Source organism: Hemitrygon akajei, chromosome 13 (genome assembly GCF_048418815.1).
Source record: "Hemitrygon akajei chromosome 13, sHemAka1.3, whole genome shotgun sequence".
Classification (NCBI taxonomy): domain Eukaryota; kingdom Metazoa; phylum Chordata; class Chondrichthyes; order Myliobatiformes; family Dasyatidae; genus Hemitrygon; species Hemitrygon akajei.
In genome coordinates, this window is record NC_133136.1 from 56756833 (window position 1) to 56774587 (window position 17755).

The following is a 17755-nucleotide window of genomic DNA, read 5'->3' on the forward strand; positions in this document are numbered from 1 at the left end:
GAAGGTCCAGTTTCTGTGTGGTATCTGTTTGTGACTCTGTGATTCCATGTCTTTATGAGTTCCAGAGTCCTAACATATGTTGTGTAAAACAAATCCCTCATCTCCCTCTAATCTTTCTACCAGTTACTTTAAATTCAGTTATCCTGGTATTTGACCCCCTCAGTCAAGGAATATAGGCCCTTTTTATCTGTTCTGTATAAGTCCCTCATGAATTTATATAACTTTAATTAAGTCTCCCCTGTGCTAGCTCTGTTCCAAACAAAAAAAACCAAGACTATCAATCTTACATCATAGCTAAGATTTTCCAGTTCTGGTAATATTCCTGTAAACTCCTCTGTGACCATCTGCAGTGCAGTCACATCCATCCTGTAAAGTGTTGATCAAACTGTGCACAATTGTAATGTACAGACCTACAATGTATGCTGTTCTAACCTAATCTCTCATGTTTTCCATCTGCTCCTCAGCTAACAAAGGAAAGCTTTACAGATGCATTTTTAACAGCTTTATTTACCTGGCCCGATGCTGCTGCTCCATGCTTCTCAGACTCCTCACATTTATAGAATATACCCTTGCTGCATTCTACCTCATAAATGTATTGCCCTATATTCCATTTAAAATGAACCCAAAACAACTATCTACCCAGTGAAGCACAGTGAGATGTTCGAATTATTAAAAAAGTGCAGTGAAGCAGTCGAGTTAAAAAAGCACAGCATGTAGAAAAGGAGACAGAAATGATCAAGTTAAAAAGAAACTCATGGTTCATAAACATTGAGTAAGGGGTGATAATATTCATTAAAAAAAGAGCAGAAATGGCTAGCCACATAGGAAAGATTGATTTGTTTGATTGCACAACAGGTAACTGTAATATGTAATTGTGCAATATTTTAAAGCAAGTGAAATGGCCAAAGAGAAGCAAGTATCAATTTTGCTGAGTGAATTGGTTTTAAAGGTGTATAGTTTGCTTAGGAGTTTGACTGTTCCAACCAAGACAGTGCAATTGAGCTTTGCTGATATATTGAAAGTAATGCATGAATATTTAGAACTGAAACTATTGTTGATTGCAGAATGTTTTAGGTTTGATAAATGGAATAAAAAGGAAGGGGAGTCCATTTCAGCTTATGTGGCCGAATTGAAGAACATTGTCGGTTCGGTAATTATGCAATGAGAGATCGTTTAGTTTGTGGGATTGCATTCAAGAATGGCTACTAACTGAACCTCAACATATATTTAAAAGAGCAATTAAAATAGCCGTGTCAATGGAAAGAGCAGACGGAGATGCAAGTCAGTTGCAGTCAGGAATGAAAGTGAACGTGAGCAAAATTGCAACGTCTGAACAGAAACCAGCCTGGGCAAACAAATAGTGTTACCATTATGGCAGAGGCTCACATACTCCAGACCAATGAAGATTTAAATAAAATGCAACAAAGTAGAACACATACAAAAAGTATACTGGGCAGACAAAAGAAATGGACTGCACAGGGAAGTGGGGGAAAAAAAGTCAAGTTGTAGTTTCAAAAAGACTACCAGTCTGCATGCGGTAATGAAAAGTCTGATAACGATGAGTGTGAATCAGGACTGTGAAAGCTAACAATAGACAAGCAATATGGCTTCTATCAGAAGTGAACAGCTAGTTAATTAAAATGAAATTGGTCACTGGCTCAGCTGTTTCAGCCATTTCACAAAATGAGATTGAACAGCATTTCAAAGAGACTAAACTCAAGCCTGCAGATATCTAACTAAGAACTTATACTGGAGAAAATATAACTCCTGTGGGAATGACATTTGTAACAGTGAAATACAACAACCAACAAGCCATAAAAGTGATGCAAAGCAGCATTGAAGTCATGGACGACACACAGATTAGAGGATTTGCTGTCTTGAAGCAAATTAGTGTGGATAAACCCCAGGGCCTGACAAGGTATTTCTTCTGACTCTGTGGGAGGCTAGTTCAGAAACTTCAGGAGCTCCAGAAGAGATGTTTAAAACATTTTAGCCAAGGGTGAGGTGCCAGACAATTGGAGGATAGCCAATGTCATTCCATTGTTTGAGGAAGGCTCCAAGAATAAGCTAGGAAATTATAGGCTGGTGAGCTTGACATCAGTACTGGATAAGTTATTGGAAGGTATTCTAAGGAACCAGATATATAATTATTTTGATAGACAGGGATTGATTAGGGATAGTCAAGCTGGCTTTGTGTGTGGTAGGTCATATCTAACTAATCTTACACAATTGTTTAAGGAAGTTAGCAGGAAAGTTAATGAAGGCAAGCCAATGGATGTTGTCTACTTGACAAGGCATTTGACAAGGTCCTGCATGGGAGGTTGGTCAAGAAGGTTCAGTTGATTGGCATTCCAGATGAGGTAGTAAACTGGATTAGACATTGGAGAAGCCAGGGAGTGGTGGTAGATGGTTGTTATTCTGACTGGAGGCCTGTGACTAGGTGCGTCACAGGGATCGGTCCTGAGTCTATTGCTGTTTGCATCTGTATCAATGATCTGGATGATGATGTGGTAAACTGAATCAGCAAATTTGCAGATGACACCAAGAATGGGACTGTACTGGACAGCGAGGAAGACAATCAAAGCTTGCAATAGGATCTGGACCAGCTGGAAAAATGGGCTGAAAAATGGCAGATGGAATTTAATGCAGATAAGTGTGAGGTGTTGCATTTTGGGAGGTCAAACCAGGGTAGGACTTGCATGGTAGGGCACTGAGGAGTGTCGTAAAACAGAGGAATCTTGAAATACTGGACGATAAATTCCTTGAAAGTGGTGTCACAGGTAGATAGGATGTAAAGAAAGCTTTTGGCACATTGGCCTTCACAAACCAAAATACAAACGTTTCTATTAAGTACAGGAGTTGGGATGTTATGTTGAAGTTGCATAAGATGTTGGTGAGGCCTAATTTGCAGTATTGTGTGCAGTTCTGGTCACCAACCTACTGGAGAGATACCATTTTTGGATTTCAGTTTGGCATTCAACTATGGAAGGCTAGGGGTAGTCAAAACTGACCAATGCATCACCAGCATCATTATTTTATTGTGTTTTTTGTGTTGCATTGAGATTCAGAATAACAATAATTTTATTCTCCTTTACACTTGTGTACTGGAAATAATATTAAACAACTTTGAGTCTTGCAAGTGTGCAGAGAAAATTTACAAGGGTTTTGCCAGGATTTGTGGACTTGAGTTATAGGAAACGGTTGACTAGGTTACAACTTTATTCCCTGGAGCCTAGAAGAATGAATGAAGATTTGACAGGAATACACAAAATTATGAGGGATATAGATAGGGTAAATGCAAGCAGGGTTTTTCCACTAAGGTTGGGTGATACTAGAACTAAAGGTCATGGGTTAAGCATGAAAGGTGAAACATTTGAGGCAAACATGACTGGAGACTTCTCAACTCAAGGGCTGCCAGTGGAAGTGGTGGATGTGTGTTCAATTTCAACACTTATGGGAAATTTGGGTAGGTACACGATGGGAGGTGTGTGGATGTCTATGGATTGGGTGCAGGTCAATTGGATTAGGCAGATTAATAGTTCAGCATGGGCTAGATGGGCCAAAGGGTGGGTTTCAGTGTTGTGGTATTCCATGACTCAATCTCTCCTCTTCCTTTTCTGACCCTCTTCTTAATCTTCATTTACGATTTGATATGCTTCACCTTGTCCTTTTTTCCCTCTTTCATTTTCCCTTTCTTCTCATCAAGGCGCCACCCCCACTTCATTCCCCCATTTCTCATTATCCTATTTCCCCAATCACTTGATATATATGTATTCTCTTTCTCCGCACTCCTGCTTAATTTGTAAAATGTTCTGCATATTGACTAAATGCATTTGGACTGAATAGTTTGTATTAAAATGAAGTGAAAATATGAAGTCATGTGAACTCATCAGTTTTTCGTTGTTAACATTTCTGAAATACTTGGGCAACTTTATGCCACACATCTATTGTTGTGTTAACTGTGGTTCTTGGAAAGGATTGCATAATGGCTATGGCTATGTCTATACACTTAATATACAAAAGAATTGCATCTCAGATCAATTACACATTTTGTTCGTGTTATAACCGAATTAATAAAAAAGGCCTTTTGAATCCAAAACAAAAGGTTGGCATAAAGTTCAAGACTGTCTTGAGTATAATGACTTTCCCATGTCACTGCTTGTGTCAATTTGATGTGAGGCTGACATTCTTACAATGTCATTCATTCCCCCAAGCTATTAGATTTAGCCAGTAATGTTTGCTTGTTCTATATGATACCTTAAATCACAACAATAACCTGATTTTGTGCTTTTAATGTGAAAGTTCTCCAATCACATGGATTATAAAATCATAAAAAGAAGGTATTAAGAGGGACTCTAAAAGTGGTTTTTAAGGATAGGCAAAAGAGCGATGGAAAAACAAAGGTGCAGGGAAGGAATTGGGTCTTAATAATCCAATGACTGATGCTTGAAACTCTTAACTTTCTGTTAAAGTGCCTACACGGTCTCTTAACCTTCAACAAGCATAAAATTCTGGTGATTCTTTGAGCTGGCACAGTTGTGCCTGTAGTGAAGTTGTTGCCCCACAGTTATAGCAACCTGTGTTCAACTGGTGCAGAGTGGAGTTTACACTTCCACTCTGTTACTACAGGGTTACCTCTGGGGGTTCAGATTTCCTCCAGCTTTCCAAAGCTGTCCAGGTTGGTTGATTAATGAGGCAACGTAAATTACCCCTGGTGTGCAGGCAGGTGTTTGAATGTGAGGTGAGGGGAGAATAAAATGGCATTGATGTAGATGAGCACTTGGTGGTCAGCATGGACACGATAGACTGTAAGGCTTGTTTCCGTGCTTGATGCTTATGAACTTACAATTCCAACCAATCAGAAACTGCACCCTCCTCCTCGCATGGTCTTCAGACCATTGGAAATATTAATCAACACTGAACAGGAGGACGTGCATTTCGCTGTTCAAATTTTGGTCTTTCTTTGTAATAAAGTGTAGATCAGTAAGCACAAAGATGTTAATGGAACATCTGGTCAGCATTTGTGGAGAGGGTTATACTGTAAATTTGGGAAATGCAAGCAGGCTTTTTTCACTAAGGTTGGGGGGGATCTACTACTAGAGGTGATGGGTTAAGGGTGAAAGGTGAAAAGTTTAAGGGGAACATGAGGGGAGCTACTTCAGAGGCTCGAGAGAGAGTGTGGAATGAGCTGCCATTTCAAGTGGTACATGCAAGCTCGATTTCAACATTTAAGAGAAGTTTGGATAGGTCCATGGATGGTAGGGGTATGGAGGGCTATGGTCCCAGTGCAGTTCGATGGGAGTAGGCAGTTTAAATGTCTCAGCATGGACTGGATGGGCCAAAGAGGCTGTTTCTGTGCAGAACTTCTCTATAGCTCTATGAACTTGTGCTTAATAGTTGAAGTATGAATCAGCCAGAAAACATTGTAATAGTCTTGAGGTGAAAAAGGTTTAATGTACAATTTTTGTAGCAGTGGGAAGAGGCAGCGGAGAAACATGCAAAGGTGGAGCCCTCACCAATGGGCAGGTTGTGACTGGTGCCATGGTTAGTGCAGGCCGGGAGGTGTGCTACAGTGAGAGGGGCCCGTGCATCCCTAGATTTATTTATTCACTTACGGGATGTGGGCATCGCCAGCTAAGCCAGTATTTATTGCCCATCCCTAGCTGCCCTTGAGAAGGTGGTGATGCGCTGATAAGCATTTTAATGCTTGCTATCGTGTCCTAATAAATTAAGTTTGTAATCCTAAGTAGATAATTGGAGTTTGTGTCTTTCTGCCTATCTGAGCCAATCCGTTTGTGATGTAATAGAAGTCAAAGGTTTTTTTGTTGTTCTGGTGACAGTGCTATAAAACTTGAGGGTAAGGAACTACTGTATCTTCAATGTTAGGTTGCAAAAGATCCAGGAAATTGGGTGATATGTGGTTTAGTGAAGTATGTTTGGGAAAGGAGGAGGTGGGTTTTATGACCAAGTGTGGGTATATAAGGAATAAGAAGCTGAGGAACTGCAGGTGTGGAGCAGATGGCATCCTTGCAAAATGTATCTTTATAAAGGAGAAGAAAGGGATAGTATTGTGTGCCTTTCTAGTCACCTCATTACAGGAAAGATATGAATAAAGCAGAAAGAGTACAGAGAAAATTTTTACAAGGATGCTATAAAAATTGAGGAGTTATAGGGAAAGGTTGAATAGGTTAAGAATTCAGTCCATGGAGGGTAGGAGGATGAGGGGAGATCTGCAGAGGTATACAGAATTATGAGGGGTACAGATAGGGTAAATGCAAGCTGGCTTTTCCCACTGAGGTTGGGTGGGAGTAGAACTAGAGGTTATGGGTTAGGTGTGGAATGTTTAAGGAGAACATGAGGGGCAAATTCATCACTGAGACAGTAGTGAGTGTGGCATGAGCTCCCAGCAGAAATGGGGAACATGGGTTTGATTTCAACATTTAAGAGAAGTTTGGATACGTACATCGATGGGAGGGGTGTGGAGGGCTATGGTCCTGGTGCAGGTCGATGGGACTAGGCAGAATAATAGTGAGCTATTTCCGTACTGTAGTGCTCTATGACTCTAACTGAATAGATAGTCTTAACACTTGTAGCAAAATAATCCTTGACGGTGATTGGGAGGCTGGAGTGGGATATTTGTGATGGTAGGGAGAAAGCAAAGGAATTTGTTGCCTGCTGTTGAGGGTGGCATTCCTCAATGAGCATCTGGGATTCTTGGAATTGCACTGGATAATGCACATCTTTAAAAGGATAATTCAGAAGTGGGAGGGAAATCCTGTTCAGAATAACTGAACTTCACAGCACAGGAGACCGTTTAGCCCATCATGTCCATACCTGCAAAAATTGACTGGAAGTTGTTGTCACTTCCAGTCTCCTGGCCCTTAGCCTTGTGGGTTACGGTTCTTCAAGCTACTCATTTGTACTTAGTCAGTGAGTTCCTGGTTAATCTGCATTGTCCTTTTACTGAAATGCGTGGACTTGCCGTTATTAAGTTGCATGCCATCTTGGACAATGACTCCCATCCACTCCATAATGTACTGGTTAGGCACAGGAATACATTCAGCCAGAGACTTATTCCACCGTGATGTAACACTGAGCGTCACAGGAAGTCATTCCTGCCTGTGGCCATCAAACTTTACAACTCCTTCCTCGGAGTGTCAGACACCCTGAGCCAATAGGCTGGCCCTGGACTTATTTCCACTTGGCATGATTAACTTATTATTATTTAATTATTTATGGTTTTATATTGCTATATTTCTTCACTATTCTTGGTTGGTGCGGCTGTAACGAAACTCAATTTCCCTCGGGATCAATAAAGTATGTCTGTCTGTCTAAAGATGTGGGTATTTTTGGAGCAGTCTCTTCCCATTTGGCTGTCTAATTGTCCACAACTATACCTCTGATCCACCTCTGTCACTGGGTCTAAAAATTGGACCTCTTTCATCCTCCAGCACCATTGGCATATCATTATCAAAGGACTCATGTTGGTGACTCCTGAAGGTAATCAGAAATAGGAATCAGTCCTATTGTTGTTAGCAGTGCCCATATCCCACAGATTAATACGAAAAGGGGAGAAAAACATGTCTGTCTTAAAGGGTTCATGTTGCCAAAGATCATTAAAACTACTATTGGTACTTCCCAAACATTTTGCTGCTATAAAAGTATAACAAATCTCTGTACATGAAGTGGTGCTGCTCTTCCAGGACTTATGGTAATTCTTTAAAGATTAAACATTGAAAGAGATTCTGGGTTGAGAGTAAATACTTGAAAACTTTATTCCATTCATATTCTGAAAGTTAATTAGTTAAAATACCCCCTGTGGTGAAACATAGCTGCATGGGTTTTCAGGAATTTTCTAAGTAAGATTCATTTTAAAACTATTGCATTTCCTTGAATAGAAAATAGCTTCAATCTGTTCTCTAATGATTGACTTTTTCTTTAACTTATTTATTCATTATTTTCAATTCTGCAGGAAAGGTTTATGGGGGTCACATCCGACACTGACATAAGTGAACAAGAAGGAAGGAATGTCTGACTGATGACTGCATATAATCCTGTACATGGTGATGATTAACTTGATGTACTATGGAGTCTGTCAACACAATGGAATGAGATGAAAAATTCACAATTACATGTAACAAGAATGCAACAAGCATTTGATAAGCCAGAAAAAAATCCATTATTTGCAATCAAGACACACACACACACACACACACATTCACTCACTCACTCACACACACACACACACACACACACACACACACACACACACACATACACACACACACACACACACACACACACACACACTCACTCACTCACTCACTCACACACACACACACACACACACACACACACACACACACACACACACACACACACACACACACACTCACTCACTCACTCACTCACTCACTCACTCACTCACTCACTCACTCACTCACTCACTCACACACACACACGCAGAGTTTGATTTTCTTGGGGTGAGTGCATAGCTTGACTCGGGAAAAGAGAAAGGAAAAGGAGAGTGGAGTTATTAGATCAGGTATGTATGCTCTTTGTGTAGCTTGTGGTTGTGAAGGAGCCATCTTAAGAAGCTTGTATTGTTCCTCGTGCCTGAAAGGGAAACCCAAGAGGCAAGGCAATGAAATCCACTAAGTCATTTCTAAAGGACTCCATTTGATATGTGGGCCAGCAACCTGATCACAGAAGGCAACCATTCAGCCTATCAAATCCGTACTAGCTGAACCGAAGAGAAATCCAGTTCATCCTACTCCTCTACTTTCTTTTGAACTCTGAACATTCTTTCCTTTCAGATACTTACCTAGCTATCATTGAATGCTACAAATGAATTTGCCCCCATTTCTGCCCCGACAGTGTATTCCACTCATTGTGTAAACAAAACATAATCCTTCATGTCCCTTTTGGATCTTTTGCTATTCACCTTCATTCCATGTCCTTGAGTTTATGAACCTTCCTCCTAAGGAAATAGTTCCATTCGGTCTAATATGTTTGTACCCTTCATAATTGTAAATCCCTCAATCCCAGATCCCCTCACATCCCCTATTGTTTTAAGATCAATCTCAGGCCCCCAAGTTTATCCACGTACAGGTCCTCCCCAGATTGCGAAAGCCTAACTGACAGGCAACCCACACACTTGAATGAACATTTCGGAGACTGAAGGATCACTCATCTATTAACTAGACAGCACTGAAAGCAGTCATATTCCCCGAACAGCCTTTCCACTGTATCACTGACATCCCTTAAATTCTTTCCATCACCCCTGCCTCCCCTCACACCAAGCCCTTCAGCCCCTCTCCAACACCCCTTGCACACCCCCACCAAATCTCTGCAACTTAATACATGTTTGATTTCTCACTTTGACTTGAAATGTTGACTACTTTCCTGTTTCCATAACCCGAGTGTTTCTGGTACTCTTTGATTTTACTTAGATAGCCTTGTACTTCGATTTTATATAAGCCCAAAAACGACTTTGATTTTATACAAGTACAAAAAGCAGCATAAAGAATGTTAGAAAATGAAATACTGCAGTTTTATTGCCTCCTTTTAGATTTCATGGTTTACTGTTTCCTGAATTGTTCTTTGTTTTTGTGCATCCCCTTAACATTTAATATAGCAATAACCCTCCCTGATGACATGTACATTCTTTAGTAATGGATTTTTTACTCCTGAGAAGCAAAAGTGGAAAATCCATGCCAGCAGAGTAAGGCTGTGTGTTTTACAACAAAATGAATTGCAATTTATTGCTGTAATAATTCTCTAACATTGCTTTGGAGACAACCTTCTGGTTGAGACTGTTTTCCATTCTGTCCCATGAGTCACTCAGTGTATACAGTATTTTATTATACAATACTTCCTTCTAAATACAAAAACTGCTTCCTCCATCTGATCACTTGAAAATTATTCCCTCCAACATGGAGTTAAAAAAGTAGCAAACATTTTGTTAATTGAATTCAGTGGAACATATTCACCAAGTAGCCCATTTTGATTCTGATGGACCTTGACCATTGGTTATACTCATCAGAATCAGGTTTATTATCACTGGCGTGTGACGTGAAATTTGTTAACTTAGCAGCAGCAGTTCAATGCAATATATAATCTAGCAGAGAAAAAATAATAAATAAAATAAAAACATAATAATAAATAAGCAAGTAAATTGATTACATATATTGAATAGATTATTTAAAAATGTGCAAGAACAGAAATACTGTATATTTTAAAAAGTGAGATAGTGTCCAAAGCTTCAAAGTCCCTTCAGGAATCAAACGGCAGAGGGGAAGAAGCTGTTCCTGAATCGCTGAGTGTGTGTCTTCAGGCTTCTGTATCTCCTACCTGATGGTAACTGTGAGAAAAGGGCATGCCCTGGGTGCTGGAGATCTTTAATAATGGATGCTGCCTTTCTGAGACACCACTCCCTGAAGATGTCCTGAGTACTTAGTAGACTAGTGCCCAAGATGGAGCTGACTAGATTTACAACCCTCTGCAGCTTCTTTCAGTCCTGTGCAGTAACCCCTTCATACCAGACAGTGATGCAGCCTGTCAGAATGCTCTCCACAGTACAACTACAGAAGTTTTTGAGTGTATTTGTTAACATGCCAAATCACTTCAAACCCCTAACAAAGTATAGCTGCTGTCTTGCCTTCTTTATAACTGCATCGATATATTGGGACCAGGTTAGATCCTCAGAGATCTTGACACCCAGGAACTTGAAGCTTCTCACTCTCTCCACTTCTGATCCCTCTATGAGGATTGGTATGTGTTCCTTTGTCTTACCCTTCCTGAAGTCCACAATCAGCTCTTTCGTCTTACTGACATTGAGTGCCAGGTTGTTGCTGCGACACCACTCCACTAGTTGGCATATCTCTCTCCTGTACTCTCTCGTCACCACCTGAATTTCTACCAACAATGGTTGTATCATCAGCAAATTTGTAGATGATTTGAGCTATGCCTAGCCACACAGTCATGTGTATATAGAGAGTAGAGCAGTGGGCTAAGCACACATCCCTGAGGTGCGCAAGTGTTGATCGTCAGCGAGGAGGAGATGTTGTCACCAATCCGCACAGATTGTGGTCTTCCGGTTAGGAAGTCAAGGATCCAATTGCAGAGGGAGGTACAGAGGCCCAGGCTCTGCAACTTCTTAATCAGGATTGTGGGAATGATGGTACTAAATGCTGAGCTACAGTCGATGAACAGCATCCTGACGTAGGTGTTTGTGTTGTCCAGGTGGTCTAAAGCTATGTGAAGTGCCATGGAGATTGCATCTGCCATTGACCTATTGTGACGATAGGCAAATTGCAATGGGTCCAGGTCCTTGCTGAGGCAGGAGTTCAGTCTAGTCATAACCAACCTCTCAAAGCATTTCATCACTGTCGATGTGAGTGCTACCGGGCAATAGTCATTAAGGCAGCTCACATTATTCTTCTTTGGCACTGGTATAATTGTTGCCTTTGTAAAGGAAGTGGGAACTTCTGTCTATAGCAGTGAGAGGTTGAAAATGTCCTTGAATACTCCTGCTAGTTGGTCGGCACAGGTTTTTCAGAACCTTACCAGGTACTCCATCGGGACCTTCTGCCTTGCGAGGGTTCACTTTCTTTAAAGACAATCTAACATCAGCCTCTGAGACAGAGATCACAGGGTCATCAGGCGCAGCAGGGATCTTCACAACTGTAGTTGTGTTCTCCCTTTCAAAGTGGGCATAGAAGGATTTGAGTTCATCTGGTAGTGAAGCATCGCTGCCATTTGCTTCCTTAGAAATCAATGCTCTAAGTGAGGAAAATTGGTAGCTGATGATCTCATAGGCATAGGCATTATAAAAGATGAATTTCTTTCACTAGATGTCTTTCAATGTTGCAACATATCAATGTTAAATACAGTACAGATGCCATCAAATGTAAAATAATTGTTTTCATTACTGCAATTACTTTTAGAATCAAGTTAGGTATTTTCGTTGTCAATGGTAATAACTTAACGACTTGGAAATGTTTAAGCAAGACACAGTACATCATGTACTGAGCAAAAGATAAGATCAAAATCTTAATTTATCTTTGTCATTCTGTCCAAAAGCATTTGTAACTATGCTGACGATGCAATGATTATTATTACAATCACAATAGACCATTTTGGCCAGCATTGGTCAATATATTCACTTGTATTTGTGGAAGGTATGGTGTGATTTAGGTACTGCAAATGTTATAGAGGTAGGGAAGCTGAGGGAACTACCTAACACTGAGACCCACTGGATTAATTAGTGCATTGTAGAACAAAACAGCTCTAGCTCATAAAAGTTTTACAAATGTACTAAAACTGCTTCCATGGACTCCAGAAAATATAGATTATCTTTCAATTCTGATTCTTTTACAATATTTGAAACTATTATAATCTGTTTTGGTTATTTACACTTTTTTCTACAAAATAAATGTGAATTGAGAGGAGCGCAGGGAATGTTCCATATTAACCGCAAGCTCTGTTAGCAGGAAACTTCATTGCACCCTGGTGTATGTAACAATAACCAAATCTATGTAGCAGAGTTTTCTGAGTCATGCCTCAAAGGCTACATGATGGCTAGTTACAGGAATATTGAAAAATTGTACCAATAGTGCTCTGCAAATAACTTAAATTTCAATTTAAATTTCATATAGAAAATATAAAACTGGACAGGCGATATGGCCCACAGTGTTGTACCAATCTTGGAAATATCCCTAAATATCCCCCCCTTATCATCCATATCCATTCATTCCCTTCATATTCATGTGTCTTCAAATCCACCAAACTGCCTGCTTCCACTACTTTCCCAATAACCTGTTCCAGGCAATTCTCACTCTGCATAAACAAACTTGCCCCTCAAATCATCCTTAAGCTATCTGTCACCCCCCCCCACCACCCCGCCCACAAACCTTAAAAGCATGTTCTCCATGTTTAACATTTCTATCCTGGGGAAAAGATTCTGACTGTCTATCTATGCCTCTCATAATTCAAAAGGAACAGTCTAGGGAGAACAACACAAATTTACCCAAAACTTCCTACTGTTATTATTTCAGTCAAATTAGCTTAACATGTCCCCATGGTTGTTAATAGCAGACAGAATTTGGGATTTGACTACTTGTGCCTTTCTGTTGGTTTTGCATTCAAAAACTTTGCAGAACATGTCAAGCTTAACAGGCATATTTGAGCACATCTGTACAATGGAGACTAAATAAAAGGAATACCAGATACCTAAGGTGCCTTTCATGATTTCAGAAATTTTCAGGCACTTTTACATCAATCGTAGCTTTACATGAACTGTGGCAGTGAATTTACACTCAGCAAGATCAAACAACTCTCAGAAGATTAAAATGATTAGGTAATCTATTGGGGGGGGGATTAGATTGAAGTATTGGCTATGTCAATAGAAGACCTCCTCAACTCTTCTGAACAAAGTCATGCAATCTTTTATGTCCACATGAAATGAGCTCAGTTGGCTAATGATAATATATGTAGTGATGCTAGATAGTCCAAGGTCAACATTTTTGGCTTCCTCAACAGACACAGAAAAATCAGTTTCAGATAATCTACTGTCTGGAAATATGACTCCATTTGCTAAAGAGAAAGTTGTAGAATCTCCCCATTACTCTGACATTATACAATGCCATAGAATTTGTCCTCTGCTCTCCATATAACAATACAGAGCAAAGGTTCCCTTAATATCATGTAATGAATAAAATCATTTGTATAGAAACCAACAGAGGCTTGTCATATTGCTCTTCCCTTCTCCTTCATCTTGACTCCATTTGATTCATATTTCACCCCCATCAACTATACTATTCCTCTCCTGTTATCCTCTTACACTGTTCCTTTTCTGTCAGTCACTACTCTTTACATCTTCCTTTCCTACTCTCTTCTCCTTTATTGACCTATACTGTCCAGGATCTTTCTCCATCTCCTCTCCTTATTACTGCCCTTCACACTTCTGTCCTCTTTCTTCTTGAACGCTACTTCTATCTCCCCAACTTTCTCATTTTCTCTTTTTTTTCTCATTATTCAGGGTTCAGTGTTGTCCAACTTAGATGTCCATCCATTCATTGCTCTTATCCATGCCTATGTCTACAGCCATAGTATTGGGGGTGGCCGCTGGCAGGGAGTGGGCTGAGTAGGTGGAGGTAGAGATGGGAAAGTTTAATATCCTGTTAATTCTGAAGCAGCAACTCTAAAAGAGGTTTGCTTCTGAGTGCTGTAACTGGTAAGATTCTTCAGTCACCATCCAGTATGACTACAGTACAAAAGGGTTTTTAACAAAATATATAATCAACAGTACAACCAGAATAGCTGGGACGTTATAAATCTCACTAAGTTCACACAGATTTACATATGAACATGCCTATTCTACAGAAACAGATGTACTTGAAATAAATGGCTTTTCTTGTATTAAAGGTATCTCCTCACTTTAGAGCATATATGTCAAACTCAAGGCCCGCGGAATTATCTTTGGTCCGCGAGATAATATCTAATTACTATTAAAGCTGGCCCCAGTAATCGAAGCGCCTATGGCGTATGATATGGCTAATGCTGAGTTTACTCAGGTACCAGGTTTTCAGGGTTTTTAGTGTTTATTCGGCAGTCTTCTTCATAAGAAACGGAATTTGTAAAGTAAAACACTTTGTAGTTATAGCAGAGACTGAGACACATGAGAGCAGGCTGAAAAAAAGGAGGCAACGAAAGCTGCGTTCGCACGCGTCCGACTGATCCGGCCCGCATGAAGCTGCATTTTGCTCAATCCGGCCCGTGACCTAAAATAAGTTTGACACCCCTGCTTTAGAGTTTAGAGTCGTAAAATCATAGAAAAGTACAGCACAGAAACAGCCCCTTTAACCCATTTTGACCATGCTGAAGCATTTAACCTGTCTACTTCCATCGATTTGCACCAGGACCATAGCCCTCCATACCCCAAACATCCATGTACCTATCCAAACTTCTCTTAAACGTTGAAATCTGAGGTAACTTTGGAATCAAACCGAAGATAATGTACAAGCTAAATTTCTTCAACAATGATTACTAATACTGCTGATTCTAAGGAGAGTGTTACATTCTGTGCTAACTACAACTTTTGTTTTGAACTTAAAAACATCACCATTGATATCAACTTGAAGCAAATTATAAAGATTTCAGAAGGATTATTACATTTTTTTATATATGGAAGAGAGTTTTGAATATAAATAAATGTTAATTTTTTGAGGAATTGTTTTGTAGCAGTTCTAAATTGAGAGACAAATTTAGTAAAAACACAAATTAGTACAATAGTTATTCAAATTCTCTACTTTGTTGGCATGTACTATAAAAATCCACATCCTGGTCAGATGGGTAGTAAAAGATAAAAGTAGAACTGTTTTCATATATTACATTTGCAATTTACTTAACTAACTGTTATTTTCCTTTGCATAAGGTAAACATAACTGATTTATGAACTTCAAAGATATAATCAAAAGAAAAGCTTTCACTATCTCTGGAGAGTTTCACAACAGACCTCTTCCAGTGAGGATTTGGACTTCTGTACCCTATTCCCATGTCCTAGTCTAAAAATACTAAGGTAAAATGGTACCGAATATGTTTCATGAATAAGCATTGATAAAATAATCAGCAGGCCAGGCAGCACCAATTGTAATAGAATAAAACAACCTGGTTCCCAAATGGAGAAAGCTACAGAAACACTGGACAACTAATCTGATGACTCCTAACCAGCAGGAACATTGCTTGTTCTGCCCTGAATTTATCATGGTTAACACCAAGTTTCTCCAAGACAAGGATGTTTGAATGAGAATGACCAGGAGATTCAGGAGCTGATTAGTCATGTTTCCGATAACAAAGTCTTGACCCCAGTGGTAAAAAAGCAGTTTCACAGTCACCTGCAAACCTGTGACTTTGTGTACAAAAGTTGGTTGGGAAGACCACAGGAAATCCAGCAACTTGTTGATAACCGTGACATTTATGGATTATAGCTAAACACCCAAGAGCTAGCTCACTAGGAAACAAGACTGGAGCAAAAGCTTATCAAGCAGAAATAGACAGTCAGCACCTGGGGAAAGTTCTGCTCAGTTGGACTGTCTTTAATTCGAGGGGCAGTGACTCTGATTCACAACATACTATCTTCTGCAATTTCAATGCTCCCTCAGCCTGGCAAGAGATTGGAGAAGACAAAATCCCTCGTAATATACTAAAATTTGATAGAGCACTAACACTGGTACATGAATGTCCTCACTTCCCTCATCTCTGAAGAAAAGGATGTCATGGGATCTCAGCAATGCTATTGTTAACCATAATCAGAAATGCCAATCAGCGTCCTCTTTCATCGTTACTGTCATGGCCTGGGGTTGATACTGAAGTTCAAAGCCCGTAAGTCAATCAGAAGTCTGGATGTCGAGGCACGATGGCCGAAGGGTCTGAGAATCTACAGATCCACTGGAGGCTGGAGGCCCGGAGAAGGCTTGTCCTGGGGCTAGAGGACTGTGTGTTGGTGGGTGAATACGAGGGAGGTAAAGGGCTTGCTTTGCTGTTGTTGCTTGTGTGTTCTACCAATGTGGTGGGCATGTTATGTTGGCACCAGAATGTGTGGCAACACTTGTGGGCTTGCACTCAACATATCCGTAAGCTGTGTTGGTTGTTAACGGAAGCGATACATTTCACCCTTTACTTCAATGTACATGTGATAAACAAATGAATCTGAATTCTGTTCATAGAAGCAAAACCTTGGATAATAACTATCATTTAAATCTAGTTTATTAGGAAAGGCTGAATACTCTGTTAGAATAACTTCATACGTTAAAATCTGTAATAAAAACAGAAAATGTTGGAAACACTCAACAGGCCAAACAGCATATATGACAAGAGAAAGCACGTTAACGTTTCAGGGTGAAGACTAGAACCCGCTTCTAGCAAAGTGTCTTTGATCTGTAACGCTATCTCTGGTTCTCTTTCTGTGAATGATGGTTGGCCAGCTGAGTGTTGTTTTATTAACTCTGTATGTCCCTGCACATAAGGTGCATCTTAAATGAGAATAAAACAGATTTGCTGCTGTTCTGCTCTGACATGATTAGAACTCACAGTCTACCTTATGTATGTCGTTTAGCTTTTCAAGCCTGCTCTGCCATTGAATAAGATAATCAATTATAGCCTTATCTCCACCCTTAGGTCTGCCTTGTAGTAATCTTTCACCCATTTGCTGTTTGTCACTGCCTTAAAATTATTCACACACTCTGCTTTTGCTGCCCTTGTGAAAAAGAGTTCAAGCAATTCATAACCTTCAGAAAGATTAAAAAATGCCTCAATTCTGACTTACATGGAAGATCCTCTATTTTTTTAAAATTGTAACCCCAGGTTCAACAATAATCACCTGGTACATGAAACAGAAAGCCTTGAACAGTTATATCCCAGCTTGAATTACTGTCTCATGAAGAGTACAAAAAAAATGAAAGGGATAGAAGTTTCGACCCTCACAAATTTTTATAGAGACACCATTCCAAGCATCCTAGCCTGTGCATCATGCTTGATATTGTTCTGACCAAAACCACAAGAAATTGCAGAGAGTTATGGACAGAGCTCAGTCTGTCACAAAAACCAACCCCTTCTCCATGGACTCTGTCCACATGTCTTACTGGCACAGGAGAACAGCCAGCATAATCAAAGACCTCTTTCTTCCAGGACGTTCTCTTTTCTCTCCACTTCCATTGGAGAACATGCACCGCCAGGCTCGAGGACGGTTTCTATC

The 17755-nt window shown here is 40.0% G+C and overlaps 1 protein-coding gene across 2 annotated transcripts in view; it reads left to right on the top strand.

The window, feature by feature from the left end:
* LOC140737898 (uncharacterized) overlaps nucleotides 1-17325 on the top strand; it is an 86174-nt gene extending 68849 nt beyond the window's left edge. For both annotated transcript variants that reach the window (XM_073064674.1, XM_073064675.1), the window contains exons 11-12: nucleotides 7973-8545; nucleotides 15437-17325. In XM_073064674.1, the coding sequence (XP_072920775.1) occupies nucleotides 7973-8009 (37 nt within the window). In that variant the 3' untranslated portion in view covers nucleotides 8010-8545; nucleotides 15437-17325. The remainder of the gene's footprint in view (nucleotides 1-7972; nucleotides 8546-15436) is intronic.
* The last annotated feature ends 430 nt before the right edge of the window (nucleotides 17326-17755 follow it).